The following is a 14,143-nucleotide window of genomic DNA, read 5'->3' as shown; positions in this document are numbered from 1 at the left end:
ATAGGTCTCACTAATCCGTCACAAGCTTATGACCGGTCAAGTATCACCCACATGGGTAGATAAGACAAAAAGTATAATGCATTGAGAATCACGAATGACTTGTCTTTATCCTCTCATGTGGGTCAAACTTGTGACGGATATCAGCCGTCGCCCGTCACAACACAAATGAGAATTTGTGTACCCTTTGTATCTTCGGTTCTAGGTCAATATGCCTTGATTTCCTGCTAAGTCACAGCCATCAAAATATGCTGGTAATTATTGCAAAAGCAGCAATGACATTTTCCTGAACTTTTATAGCATCTCAACACGAAATTTCAGATCCCAATAATAGAAAATAAATGCTCGGAAATCAAAAGGGCAACATGAGGGCTAAGCAAATGAATTCGATTAAAAGGGCTTAAAGATGAATTGCTCTCAAACATCTTTGTTTACAGAACTCCTGTCAGGAAAAAAAAAAGTAATAATGGCGAATAGAGAAGTATGGATCTAATTTTTCCCAGACTTTGGAGCGAAATTTGGAGAAACGGACATGTATATACTCTATGGTAATCAGAGATGCAACAAGTCGTACAAGGAACAACAATGGTGACCATGGTACTAAATCTGGGATGCGACATCAAAATGTGATGTCTTGAATTTTGTTGCCCCCACATTTTGGGGCCGTATCGCCGCATTTATGGCGCAACGGCCAAATTAAGGCCACGATCACTGATTATGTGAGATTGTAGCAAACCAAAATGAAATACCATGGTGGTGACATCCCTCAAAACCTGAAACGGCTCCGTGCAAAGAAGGGGTGCCTTAGAGCTTCTTTAGCTGTCATTCTCACGGAAGGATCGTATTGAAGAAGTGCTTGCAAGAGGTCAATAAGTTCTCCAGCGGAGTGATCCACATGTTGCATCACTATGTTCTGGAAACAAAGATTTACTTAATGTTTACCATGTTCATTTCATTACCAACATATGGAACAAACAAGGGGGAAAAAAGTCAAACAGAAGAGTTACCTGAAGACGGGGAAGTTTCAGAACAGCTTTGATGCTATCCCTGGAAGTGGCACCTTCAGGCCAATTCAGCCTTCCTCTTCGAATATACTTTTCAGCATGTCGACTGTTCAATAAAATAAAATCCATGAGGCTGAAATTAGTAATAGTCAATCAAATGTGATATTTTCATTTTCTGCTTAAATCAGTCAGCTAGTAACAGTGATATGGGATTTTAGTACTTGATCAATCAAAGAGGAACTATCTACACTACATATATATTCTATGCATGAAGTGGTAATAAATTTCGACAATTAGTCTCTCGAAAGGCATTTTCTCACGTTAAAAGCGTGAGACAGGCTCATTTATCCATTACGCAAACTCGAGTAATAGTTCATAAAGGTGGATAAATGGAGCAGTCGAAACAAGTTGTAAGACTGTCTCTTTCACTCAATGCGTTCAGAAATTTGAACATACTCTGCTCTTCTAAGCATAGGATCAGGCAAGGGACCTAGAACCCTCTCCATCATCGCCAAATGCTCGAGATTTTCATGCGTCTGGAATAATGCTTCTCCCTGAAAACCAAGCAAACCTGATTCAGAAATCAATGTGTGTATTAAGCTATCTCAGAAACAATAGTAGAATGTCATACCGCGCAGAGCTCTGCTAAAATGCAGCCAACACTCCATAAATCACACGGGTAGCTCCAGCCAAGCCCTTTCAAAAGAGATAGGAGGACACGGAAAATGGAAGGGGTTACTTTATTAGAAAAAAAAAAAAAAAAGATTAATTAGCAAGACCACATACCACAAATTTCTTACCTAAAATGACCTCAGGTGCCCGATAATGCCTTGTCGATACAATGTAATTGTGAACTTGCGTTCCATGAGCTGTACTTCCAAAATCAATAACCTTTATTGCACTTGACTTTGGCAATCTCTTTCCCTCTCTGAATGTACCCTAAAATGGGAAACAATAATAATTTTCAAGTGAGCTAAAAGCAGCATATGAGCAACTGAAAGTGAAAGCTAACAAAATAAAATTAACAAAGTCAAACAAGAACCAGGTATCTAGCATTTCAAATGAAAATGCATATCAAAACGAAACTACGGCATACCTTACTATCTGGGATTTTTACATACTCGGAGGAAATAAAGAGTATATTTTCTGGCTTCAGATCAGTGTGGACAAGGCGCAAATCATGCATGACTGCAAGAATAGACAACGTGCATTGAGAACCAGTATTATCACAATTCTTATAATAAAACAAGTTTCGGAAGTCCGAAAGATTTAAGATAGCATGCAATGGGAAGCAGAGGACTTGGTGAGTTGAAAAAGATCGGACATTAAGCTCATGAGGAGAATGTAGCTATCAATGAAAAACCGTTTGATATCCCTATTTAAATTACTTTTGGAAAATGAATAAAGGATTAAAGACAAAACCACAGACATGCTACACACTCCAAGAGTTGCCTCCCGATCTCACGAACTAGATCAACTGGAAAGGATCGGTAATTGTTTTTCCGAAGAAAATCAAATAAGCTTGGTCCAAGCATCTCAAATACCTGTTGAACCAATCATCCATCCTTAAGTCTTAATCCCCATAAAGTGTTATGGTCAGCAATCACAATATTATGGACATTTGTATACTTACAATACAAATATGATTACGATAGTCGAACCAGTTTCGTATTTGAACACAACTGCACACACGAATGTTTTACGCCAGTGTAAACAAACTCATCTCAAACAAGCTAAACCTGACAACAACAAAAAACATAGAATTGAAAAGGTAGAATACGAGAAATACAAATAGGCGCACATACCCGTTGCTATGTCGATTGTGCCTCCCAAGCTGTTCAAGCACATCGATTTCAATCATAGCAGCATCACGATATTTCTTAATGCTACGAATTATCTTTACAGCAACCACCTCTCTGGTTTCCCTATCCCAGCACTCTAGGACCTGGCCGAAGGTTCCTGTAGACCAGATACACATCCAATGAGGTTCTGAAACCAGCTGATCAGTATTAAATATTTCAAATCAAATAACAACAGAACAAACCTTCTCCAATCTTCCGAAGAATCTTATCTGCGCGTACACAAGAAGCATTTTTTAATTGGTTGAAGTAATATTAAAAAGGTCAGAACGACGTAAGGCTAACACCGTCAAATGAAACAACTCAATTTAAAAAAATCATTTGTAAGTGGCGTGTGGGCATTATTTTTGAACTATAAGATAGTCTGATGGTGTCAAGAAACAACAGAAAAGAATTTAGTCAACATGAAATGTAATCAAAAAGTAAAGGTCTTCCATTGATGAAACTTTATATGCACAGAAATAGAGAGAAATAAACATATGCTCAATAGCAATGTGGTGTATTACAGCGAGGTGTTAAATTTTCTCCAAGCTCAAAAACGTAATGCCCATCTTTGTCATCATCACGCCATGGTGGAGAGCCTTTATGAACCACTCCCTTCACATAATTAGGATGCTCCACATGTACCCTTGAAGGTCCAAAGCTTGTGAAATTGCCAACCTCTTGGCCACTATATAATCCTGACTGAGCCTACACACAGCCATTGATTCATTTCCGACTAAAAGAAAGCAATCTAAGTTTTCACACTTTGCTAAAGTTAACCTCTCTCTAACCATATTTATGAAGAAAACTGAAACAAAGAACTTATGTCCGCAAAAATAATAGAAGTATAAAAGATACAAGGTATACAAAACAACAAAAATAAATGCTAAAATGAAGTGAAAAAAAAACATAATCAAGTAGATCAAGGACGAATTTTACATGCGTGACTCATACTTAATCCAATAACATACACAGGCAGAAGAGGGATCTAACCGTAAAAAACTATCACAACCTAAAACCACAATAATAAGCCATTAGTCATGGCAGACTTAATCAAATCACAAAGATAAGCAGAAAAGTGAGCTATAATCGCAAATCTTTTCATTTTGAAACGTTTCTACTCTTGAAAAAGATTGGAAATTCGTATTTTTTTGCTCTTTCCAACTCTTTACAAAATGGGAAGGACAGAATTACCATCACTAACCTAATATCAAGATGCAACTCTTCTATCTAAGGATTGATAGGTTACAAATACTAGAATCTGTCGTGAATGAGGCTGAGTAATTCACTAGGATTCAAGCTTAACTGACAAAGAAAATAGTCCAACCTTTCATTTAGTTTTTCTTCGTTCTTACTTGATATCAAACTATTTTCATCACTACCTTTTTTTTTCATTTGCAATGTATCAAACCATTCTCATCGATCTAGATAAGTAATACTCGCTACACAGGGAAGATAGCACAAGTGCACAACATTGTCAGCTCAATAATTTAACCAATAATTATCAATCTCCTAAACATTCTACCACCAAAAGAACAGGGAACTTAGATCCACTTCGATGAATCAAATCCATCAAATTTTAGCTATAAAGAGTACATCAAAAACATCAATCTAATCACTTGATAAGTATAATAATCTTAATCTAATCCCGCTAAAGGGCTCATCAAAAAAATTCATCTAATTAACCTTAATAACTTCCTTAATCAAATTGCCTCCACAAAAACCCTAATCCCTCATCCCTAATTTCAAAGTACCACAAAGATCAAATCCTTACCTTAAATAACCACAAACACTCACAAAAACAGCAATAATCATCATAAATTTGAAAAAAAATCATCAAATTTAAACCCTAAGAGTACATCAAAAACATTCATCTAATTTCTTAACAACCTCAATCAAATCCCCTTCACAAAAACCCTAATTCCCCTGATCTCAAAACACCAAGAAATCAAATCTTTACCTCAAATAACCAAAATCAATCAAAAAAAGCAATAACCATCACAAATTTGAAACAAAATCATCAAATTGCAGCTAAAACACACATAAAATCACCTTCATACAAACCCTAATTCCCCATCCCAAATCTCAAACACCAAAAGATCAAATCTTTAGCTCGAACGACCAAAATCACTAACAAAAACACAATATTAATCATAAATTCGAAACAAAAACAATGAAATCAAACGTTAACTTACCTTAGATTGTTGAGGAGCATCCCAGGTAGTAATTCGGGGCCGTTTTCTAGGGCGACGATCCATCTGACCATGCGGAATTTCTCTCAAATACTCCATTTCCATCATCCAACGAAGAACCCTAATTGTTAGATCGAATTCATGAGGTTTATAGATGCGTATTTGTTCTTGATTTTGGGTCAAAATTAAATAAATTGGAAACCCTAATTTTTCGACTTTATTGTCTGTATAAATCTAATCTAAAAAAATGTTCTAAAAGTTCATGAGTGTCATGCTTATGTCATCTACGGTGGTCTACTAGATTTGCTCGAGAGACGAGGGGTAGCAACTAGCAACATAAACAATCCGACTCATTGCCGACGGACACGATCCGTCTAAATCTGTAAACGGATAGTGAATCTCTCACAAAATATAAGTAAGAGGGGATATTCATTTCCTACCCACTTGCATTATTTACTCCATTTTGTGAGAGGGATACTATTCGTCTACAGTTTTAGACGGATAGTGTTCGTCTAAAGTGAGAATTTGTGCAACATAAAATGCACAGCGAAACTTGTTTCGTTTATTACTAACCCGATCCAAAAAAATCGAATTTTTTCTGCATGGTAAGCTTCAGTTTGACCGAATTTTTTGTGGTATTGCTTAATTTTTAAGAACAACATTTATAATTTTATATACTTAAACTAGTAATAGTCTAAAAATGTTCACACTAATGCTATCCGGATCGGGATCCTACTTTGGATCGAAGAAGGGGTGGTAGGATCGGGTCGCAGGATCGAATCGAGAATCGTAAGATCCTACAAATAGCTTGGATAAACAAATTTATGTAAACAATTTGGTATAATTTGTGATATATAATGTTAAAAGTTTATTTCATGACATGAAAGTCTTCATAATCATATCAATATATTACATATACCTTTAATTTAGAGATGTAACTATAAATAAACAACCAACTCACAAATTTGTAACACAAATAAGCCTTTTACGATTCTGAACGATGCTACCACCGATCCTACCCGATTCTGAACGATCATGCACCGATCGTAGCACCAAAACGATCCTACGCCGATTTGAATCGTTTTTCACTTTTGGATAGTAGGATCGTACGATCCCACGATCCGGGTCGCGATTTTAACAACAATGGCCCAAACTACTTAAAAACATGTTTTTAAACAGTTACATTTTCTAAATAAATTATGTTTATGAGTAACTAAACGATACTTATGTCAAATAGTATGACAAATTATTACCAAAAGATCCACAAAATTGCATAAAATAAACGTTTAAAAGAGGCAGATTGGTGTATTTTGAGTATTTTGTGGGATTTTTATTAAGTTTAGGAGTAGTAGTGATATTTTGGAAAACGAGGGTACCAGGTAGAAAACCCTAGATAATTTTAAGGTTTTTAACTGTATTTTAATTTTGTTATTCTGATTCATTTTTATATGTTATAAAGGGATTTCAAAGGCATTTTGTTACTCTAATATAAATCGTAGTTTTAATGTCTTTAAATTTATTTCGTCGATTAACGAGACGATAAGAAAAGTAGTCTTAAGGTGCAACACCCTCGTTTCCCCAGGTACCCTTAATGGGGAAAACCCGAGTGAATGGGGATGCTACCATCTCGCTTTTCCGAGATAGTACATACCAAAACGGCCAACGTAGAACAATAAGACACACGTGTTAAAGCCAGTATGTGTTAAAATGAATATCAGATGTTTATGCATCTTTTTAAACAACATAGAATGGAGAATACAACTTCTTTCGTCTATTACCAACATATCCGAAAAGTAATCTCAAGGTCTCTGAATGTCTTTATTTCAAAACATATGTCAATTCGGTTACTCCCGGGTCATTATTACATGTTGTAAAGGGAAGGTACTACGAATTTCAAGACATACTATTCCGAGACCCTTTCAACCTGAGAACCACGGATAATAACCTTACAAATAAGTGGTTTGAGCAATCTTTTGAATTCGGAAAGATTTTTTGATCAAAACTTACCTATAGCTTATAAAGCCATCATGTCTTTAAAAGAATATCAAATGTTCAAATCCCTTTTAAAACAACATATGATGGAGAATATAACTTGTTTTGTCTATTACCAATAATTTGAAATGTAGCTACCCTATTCGATTTCAATCTCAAATAACAACTAATTAGTCCATTGTTCTTAATTATCCGATTTTCGCACGAGACGGATTTATCGCATACCGGGAACCTCAAACGACCTTTGTTGCTCCTCCAAATTTGTGTGGCCGCTTTGTCTAACCCGGGGAACTGTCCATGCTACTTACGTAAGTTTTTTTTAGGAACCATAGAATCCCGAAACCCGTGTATTATACACTTCAATTTCAGTCATTTGGAAGGTCATCCTGGGTCATGTTTATTTTTCTCCCGGGTTTCTAGCAAATAATCGAGGTAATTTCATGAGCTACTCTTTTCTATTTTAGTCTCAAATAAAAACTATTTAGTCTATTGCTCCTAATTATCCGATTTTCGCACAAGACTGGTTTATCGCATACCGATAACCACAAAAGTCCTTCACTACTCGTCAAATTTTGTGTGGTCGCTCTATCTGACTCGAGAAATGGTTAGTGTAATTTACGGACATTTTTGTTACGGGACCCTAATATCACGAAAACCATGTATTACACTTCAATTTTAGCCGTCCGGGAGGTCGTCCCTGGTAACATTTCTTTTATAACTCGTTTTTACCACATAATTGGGGTATTTTAAGGAGTTACCCTATTCATTTTAAGTATCAAATAACAACTATTCAGTTCATTGTTCCAACTTATCTGATTTTCGCACGAGACTTGTTTATCGAATACCAGGAACCTCAAGCGTCGTTTATTGCTCGTTAAAATTTGCGTGACTGCTTTATCCAACCTAAGGAATTGCCAGTGTGATTTATAAACATTTTTATTTAAGGACCCTAAAATCTCGAAAACCGTGTATTACATTTCAATTTCAGCCGTCCGAAAGGTCGTGGTGGGTCACGTTACATTTTCTCCCGAGTTTCCCACCCAATTCGATTTCAGTGCCAAAGAACAACTATTTAGTCAATTGTTTTAGTTCCCAATTATACAATTTTGACACGAGATTGGTTTATCGCATACTAGGAACCTCTAATGGCCTTTGTTGCTCCTTAAAATTTGTGTGGCTGCTTTATCTGATCCGAGGAACTGTCCGTGTGATTTACGGGCATTTTTGAGCCGGGACCCTGAAATCCCGAAAACCGTGTATTATACACTTCAATTTCAGCCGTTCGAGAGGTCGTACCGGGTCACGTTTCTTTTTCTCCCGGATTTCCTTCCACATAATCGGGGTCATTTTAGAAGTCACCCTATTACATTTCAGTCGCAAATAACAACTGTTTAGTCCTTTGATTCTAGTTAACTGATTTTCGCACGAGACTCATTTGTCGCTTATCGGAAACCTCAAACGTCCTTTACTGCTTGTCAAAATTTCTTTGGCCTTAACTGCTTGTCAAAATTTCTTTGCCCACTTTATCTGACCAGAGGAACTGTTCGTGTGATTTACAGACATTTTTGTTCCGGGACCCTTAAATTCTGAAAACCGTGTATTTCAATTTCAATTGTTCGATAAGTCGTACAGGGTCACGTTTCTTTTTTTATCGGATTTTATACCACATAAACGGGGTCGTTTGTAGAGTTACTCTATTCGATTTCAGTTTCAAATAACAACTACTTAGTCGGTTAGTCCATTGTTCCGAATTATCCAATTTTCACACGAGACTGGTTATCGCATACTCGGAACCTCAAACGACCTTTATTGCTCCTTAAAATTTGCGTGGCTCCTTAATCTGACCCGAGTAATTGTCCGTGCGATCTACAGGCATTTTTGAGCCAGGGCCCTAAAATCCCGAAAACCGTGTATTATACACCTCAATTTCAGCTGTTCGGGAGGTCGTACTGAGTCACCTTTCTTTTCCTCCCGATTTTCATTATACATAACCGGAGTCATTTCAGGAGTCACCCTATTAGATTTCAGTCCCAAATAACAACTATTTAGTCCTTTGTTTCTAGTTAACCGATTTTCGCTCGAGACTAGTTTGTCGCTTATCGGGAACCTCAAACGTCGTTTACTGCTTGTCAAAATTTCTTTTACCACTTTATCTAGCCCGATGAACTGTCTGTGTGATTTAAAGACATTTTTGTTCCGGGACCCTGAAATCCACAAAATTGTGTATTATACCCTTCAATTTCAGCCGTTCTATAAGTCGTACCGGGTCACGTTTTTTTTTTCTGTCGGGTTTTATACCACATAAACGGGGTCGTTTGAGGAGTTACTCTATTCGATTTCAGTTTCAAATAACAACTACTTAGGTCCATTGTTCTTAATTGTCCAATTTTCACACGAGACTGGTTTATGGCACACTCGGAACCTCAAACGGCCTTTGTTGCTCCTTAAATTTTGTGTGGCCTCTTTATCTGATCCAATGAACTTTCCCTGTGATTTATAGACATTTTTGTTCTGGGGCCTCTAAATCCCGAAAACCATGTATTATATCTTTCAATTTCAGTCGTTCCATAGGTTGTAACGGGTCACGTTTTTTCTCCTGTCGCGTTTTCTACCAAATAAGCGGGGTCATTTCAGGTGTTACTCTATTCAGTTTCAGTCTCAAATAACAACTATTTAGTCCATTGTTCCTAATTATCCAATTTTCACATGAGAATGGCGTATCGCATAATGGGAACCTCAAACGACCTTTGTTGCTCCTTAAAATTTCTTTGACTTCCTTTTCTAACCTGAGGACCTATATGTGTGATTTATGGGAATTTTTAAGCTGGGACCGTGAAATTCCAAAAACCGTGTATTATACACTTCAATTTCACCCGTTTGTGAGGTCGTACGGGGTCACTTTTTTTTCTCCTAGCTTTCCGTCCAGATAACCAGGGTCACTTCAGAAGTCACCCTATTAGATTTAATTCTCAAATAACAACTATTTAGTCCTTTGTTTCTAGTTAACCGATTTTTGCACGAGATCGGTTTGTCGCTTATCGGAAACCTAAAACGTCCTTTACTGCTGATCAAAGTTTATGTGGCCACTTTATCTAACCCGATGAACTGTCTGTGTGATTTATATACATTTTTGTTCCGGGACCCAGAAATCCCGAAAACCGTATATTATATCCTTCAATTTCAGCTGCTCGATAGGTCGTACCGGGTCACGTTTCTTTTTCTGTCGAGTTTTCTACCACATAAACGGGGTCATTTAGGGAGTTACTCTATTCGATTTCAGTCTTAATTAACAACTATTTGGTCAATTGTTCCTAATTATCCAATATTCACACGAGACTAGTTTATCGCATAATGGGAACCTCAAAGGACCTTTGTTGCACCATAAAATTTTCGTGGCTGCTTTATCTGACCCGAAGAACTTTCCGTGTGATTTAAGGGCATTTTTTAGTCGGGACCCTGAAATCCCGAAAACTGTGTATTATCTACATTAACTTTCCGTGTCACTTTTTTTTCTCTCTCTTGTTTTTCCTTCCACATAACCGGGGTATGGGTTCACTTCAGAAGTCACCCTATTAGATTGCAGTCCCAAATAACAACAATTTAGTCCTTTGTTTTATAGTTAACCGATTTTCGCACGAGGCTGATTTGTTGCTTATCGGAAACCCCAAACGTCCTTTACTGCTAAGTCAAAATATCTGTGGCTTCTTATCTGACCTCCGGAATTGTACGTGTGAATTACAAACATTTTTGTTCTGGGACCCTCAAATCCCCGTTCGATAGGTCACTAGTACCGGGTCACGTTTCTTTTTCTGTCGGGTTTTATACCACATAAATGGGGTCGTTTCAGGAGTTACTCTATTCCATTCCAGTCTCAAATAACAACTAGTTAGTCCATTATTTCTAAATATCCAATTTTCACACGAGACTGGTTTATCGTACACTGGGAACCTCAAACGTACTTTGTTGCTCCTTAAACTTTGTGTGGTTGTTTTATCTGATCCCAAGAACTGTCCGTATGATTTACGAGCATTTTTGAGCCGGGACTCTGAAATTCCGAAAATCGTGTATTATACACTTCAATTTGAGCCGTTCAAGAGTCGTACCAGGTTACGTTTCTTTTTCTCCCGGTTTTCTTTCCATATAACCGGCGTTATTTCAGGAGTCACCTTATTAGATTTTAGTCCCAAATACTCCCTCTTATTCCCAATAAACTTCTCATTTCATTTTGACCATATAAGTAAATTTGTACCACAAAAATACACTATCCACCATACAGTTAAATTTGGACCACACAAACACTTAGCAGAAAAGAAAATGAGGAAGTTATTGTGAATAAACGGAAAAGGAAATAGGGAAGTTTATATCGACTAGGAGTGAGTAATAACTATTTAGTCCATTGTTTCTTGTTAACCGATTTTCACACGAGACTGGTTTGTCGCTTATCGGAAACCTCAAACGTCTTTTACTGCTAGTCAAAATTTATGTGGCCTCTTTATTTGACCCGAGGAACTGTCCGTGTGATTTAAAAACATTTTCATTCCGTGACCCTGAAATCCCGATAAACGTGTATTATACCCTTCAATTTCAGCCGTTCGATAAGCCGTACCGGGTCACGTTTCTTTTTCAATCGGGTTTTATGCCACATAAACGGGGTCGTTTAAGGAGTTACTCTATTCCATTTCAGCCTCAAATAATAACTAGTTAGTCCATTTTTCCTAATTATCCAATTTTTACACGAGTCTGGTTTATCACATAATGGAAACCTCAAACGACCTTTGTTGCTTCTTAAAATTTGTGTGGCTGCTTTATCTGACCCCAGAAATTGGCCGTATGATTTACACGAGTTTCGGCGAATGTTGGTTTGTGGCACACCGGCACCCCCAAATGTCTTCCGCTGGAGCTCAAACTTTGCGTGGCCGCTTTATCTGACACGAGGAACTTTCTATGTCATTTCCGGAGAATTTTGTCCCGGGACCCCGGAATCCCGAAAAACCGTGTATTATTATACACTTCAATTTCAGCCGTTCGGAAGGTCGTACCGGACCCTTTTTCTTTTTCTCCCTCTTTTTCAATCACGCGTCCGATCTCATTTCAGGAATCAACCTATTCGATTTCAGACTCAAATAACGAGCTTTAACACATTTTTCACGATAATCCGAGTTTCGGCGAATGCCGGATTGTGGCACACCGGCACCCCAAAATGTCTTCCGTTGGTACTCAAACTTTGCGTGGCCGCTTTATCTGACCCGAGGAACTTTCTATGTGATTTCCGGAGAATTTTGTTCCGGGACCCCGGAATCCCGAAAAACCGTGTATTATACACTTCAATTTTAGCCGTTCGAAAGGTCGTACCGGTCCCTGTTTCTTTTTCACCCTGTTTTTCAATTACGCGTCCGAGGTCATTTCAGGAATCAACTTGATCGATTTCAGCCTCAAATAACGAGCTTTAACACATTTTTCACGATAATCCGTGTTTCGGTGAATGTTGGTTTGTGGCACAGCGGCACCCCCAAATATCTTCCGTTGGTGCTCAAACTTTGCGTGGCGGCTTTATCTGACCCGAGGAACTTTCTATGTGATTTCCGGAGAATTTTGTTCTGGGACCCTGGAATCCCGAAAAACCGTGTATTATACACTTCAATTTCAAGTTCTAACGTAAATCGTCTTGGATCGTGTTTCTTTTTCTCCCTGTTTTTCAATCACGCGTCCGAGGTCATTTCAGAAATCAACCTGTTCGATTTCAGTAATCAACCTGTTCGATTTCAGCCTCAAATAACGAGCCTTAACACATTTTTCACGATAATCCGAGTTTCGGCGAATCTTTGGTTTGGGCACACCAAGCACCCCCAAATGTCTTCCGTTGGTGCTCAAACTTTGCGTGGCCGCTTTATCTTACCCGAGGAACTTTCTATGTGATTTCGGGAGAATTTTGTTAAAGGGACCGGAATCCTAAAACGTGTATTATACACTTCAATTTTAGCCGTTCGAAAGGTAAATCGGTCCCCTGTTTCTTTTTCACCCTGTTTTTCAATTACGCGTCTGAGCTCATTTCAGGAATCAACCTCTTCGATTTCGGCCTCAAATAACGAGCTTTAACATATTTTTCACGATAATCCGAGTTTCGACGAATGTTGGTTTGTGGCACACCGACACCCCTAAATGTCTTCCGTTGGTGCTCAAACATTGCGTGACCGCTTTATCTGACCCGAGAAACTTTCTATGTGATTTCCGGAGAATGTTGTTCCGGGACCCTGGAATCCCGAAAAACCGTGTATTATAAACTTCAATTTCACCCGTTCGGAAGGTCGTACAGGACCCTGTTTCTTTTTCTCCCTGTTTTTCAATCACGCGTCCGAGCTCATTTCAGGAATCAACCTGTTCGATTTTAGGAATCAACCTGTTCGATTTCAGCCTCAAATAACGAGCTTTAACACATTTTTCACGATAATTCGAGTTTCGGCGAATGCTGGTTTGTAGCACACCGTCACCCCCAAATGTCTTCCGTTGGTGCTCAAACTTTGCGTGGCCGCTTTATCTGACCCGAGGAACTTTCTATGTGATTTCCGGAGAATTTTGTTCCGGGACCCCGGAATCCCGAAAAACCGTGTATTATACACTTCAATTTCACCTGTTCGGAAGGTCGTACCGGACCCTGTTTCTTTTTCTCCCTGTTTTTCAATCACGCGTCCGAGCTCATTTCAAGAATCAACCTGTTCGATTTCAGGAATCAACCTGTTCGATTTCAGCCTCAAATAACGAGCTTTAACACATTTTTCACGATAATCCGAGTTTCGGCGAATGCTGGTTTGTGGCACACCGACACCCCCAAATGTCTTCCGTGGGTGCTCAAACTTTGCGTGGCCGCTTTATCTGACCCGAGGAACTTTCTATGTGGTTTCCGGAGAATTTTGTTCCGGGACCCTGGAATCCCCAAAAACGTGTATTATACACTTCAATTTCAGCCGTTCGGAAGGTCGTACAGGACCCTGTTTTTTTTTCTCCCTGTTTTTCAATCACGCGTCCGAGCTCATTTCAGGAATCAACCTATTCGATTTCAGCCTCAAATAACGAGCTTTAACACATTTTTCACGATAATCCGAGTTTCGGCGAATGCTGG

The 14,143-nt window shown here is 38.3% G+C and overlaps 1 protein-coding gene across 2 annotated transcripts; it reads right to left on the bottom strand.

The window, feature by feature from the left end:
- Positions 1-363: 363 nt before the first annotated feature.
- LOC141598593 (serine/threonine-protein kinase AFC2-like) lies at positions 364-5,388 on the bottom strand. 2 transcript variants are annotated; one of them, XM_074418286.1, is made up of 12 exons: positions 5,038-5,388; positions 3,367-3,550; positions 3,046-3,072; positions 2,807-2,960; positions 2,635-2,683; positions 2,431-2,545; positions 2,098-2,189; positions 1,802-1,940; positions 1,633-1,697; positions 1,458-1,555; positions 1,005-1,107; positions 364-910 (listed from the first exon to the last, which is right to left on the bottom strand). In XM_074418286.1, the coding sequence occupies exons 1-12, from the start codon at positions 5,140-5,142 to the stop codon at positions 764-766; spliced, it is 1,278 nt and encodes a 425-aa protein (XP_074274387.1). In that variant the 5' UTR covers positions 5,143-5,388; the 3' UTR covers positions 364-763. The 2 variants fall into 2 exon arrangements, with proteins under 2 accessions (XP_074274387.1, XP_074274388.1); XM_074418287.1 differs by lacking the exons at positions 2,431-2,545; positions 2,635-2,683 and having other exon boundaries at positions 5,038-5,288.
- Between the last annotated feature and the right edge of the window lie 8,755 nt (positions 5,389-14,143).

This window comes from Silene latifolia, chromosome 9 (assembly GCF_048544455.1).
Source record: "Silene latifolia isolate original U9 population chromosome 9, ASM4854445v1, whole genome shotgun sequence".
NCBI lineage: Eukaryota > Viridiplantae > Streptophyta > Magnoliopsida > Caryophyllales > Caryophyllaceae > Silene > Silene latifolia.
Note: the sequence above shows the minus strand (reverse complement) of the source record. Positions and strands in the feature narration are given on the sequence as shown.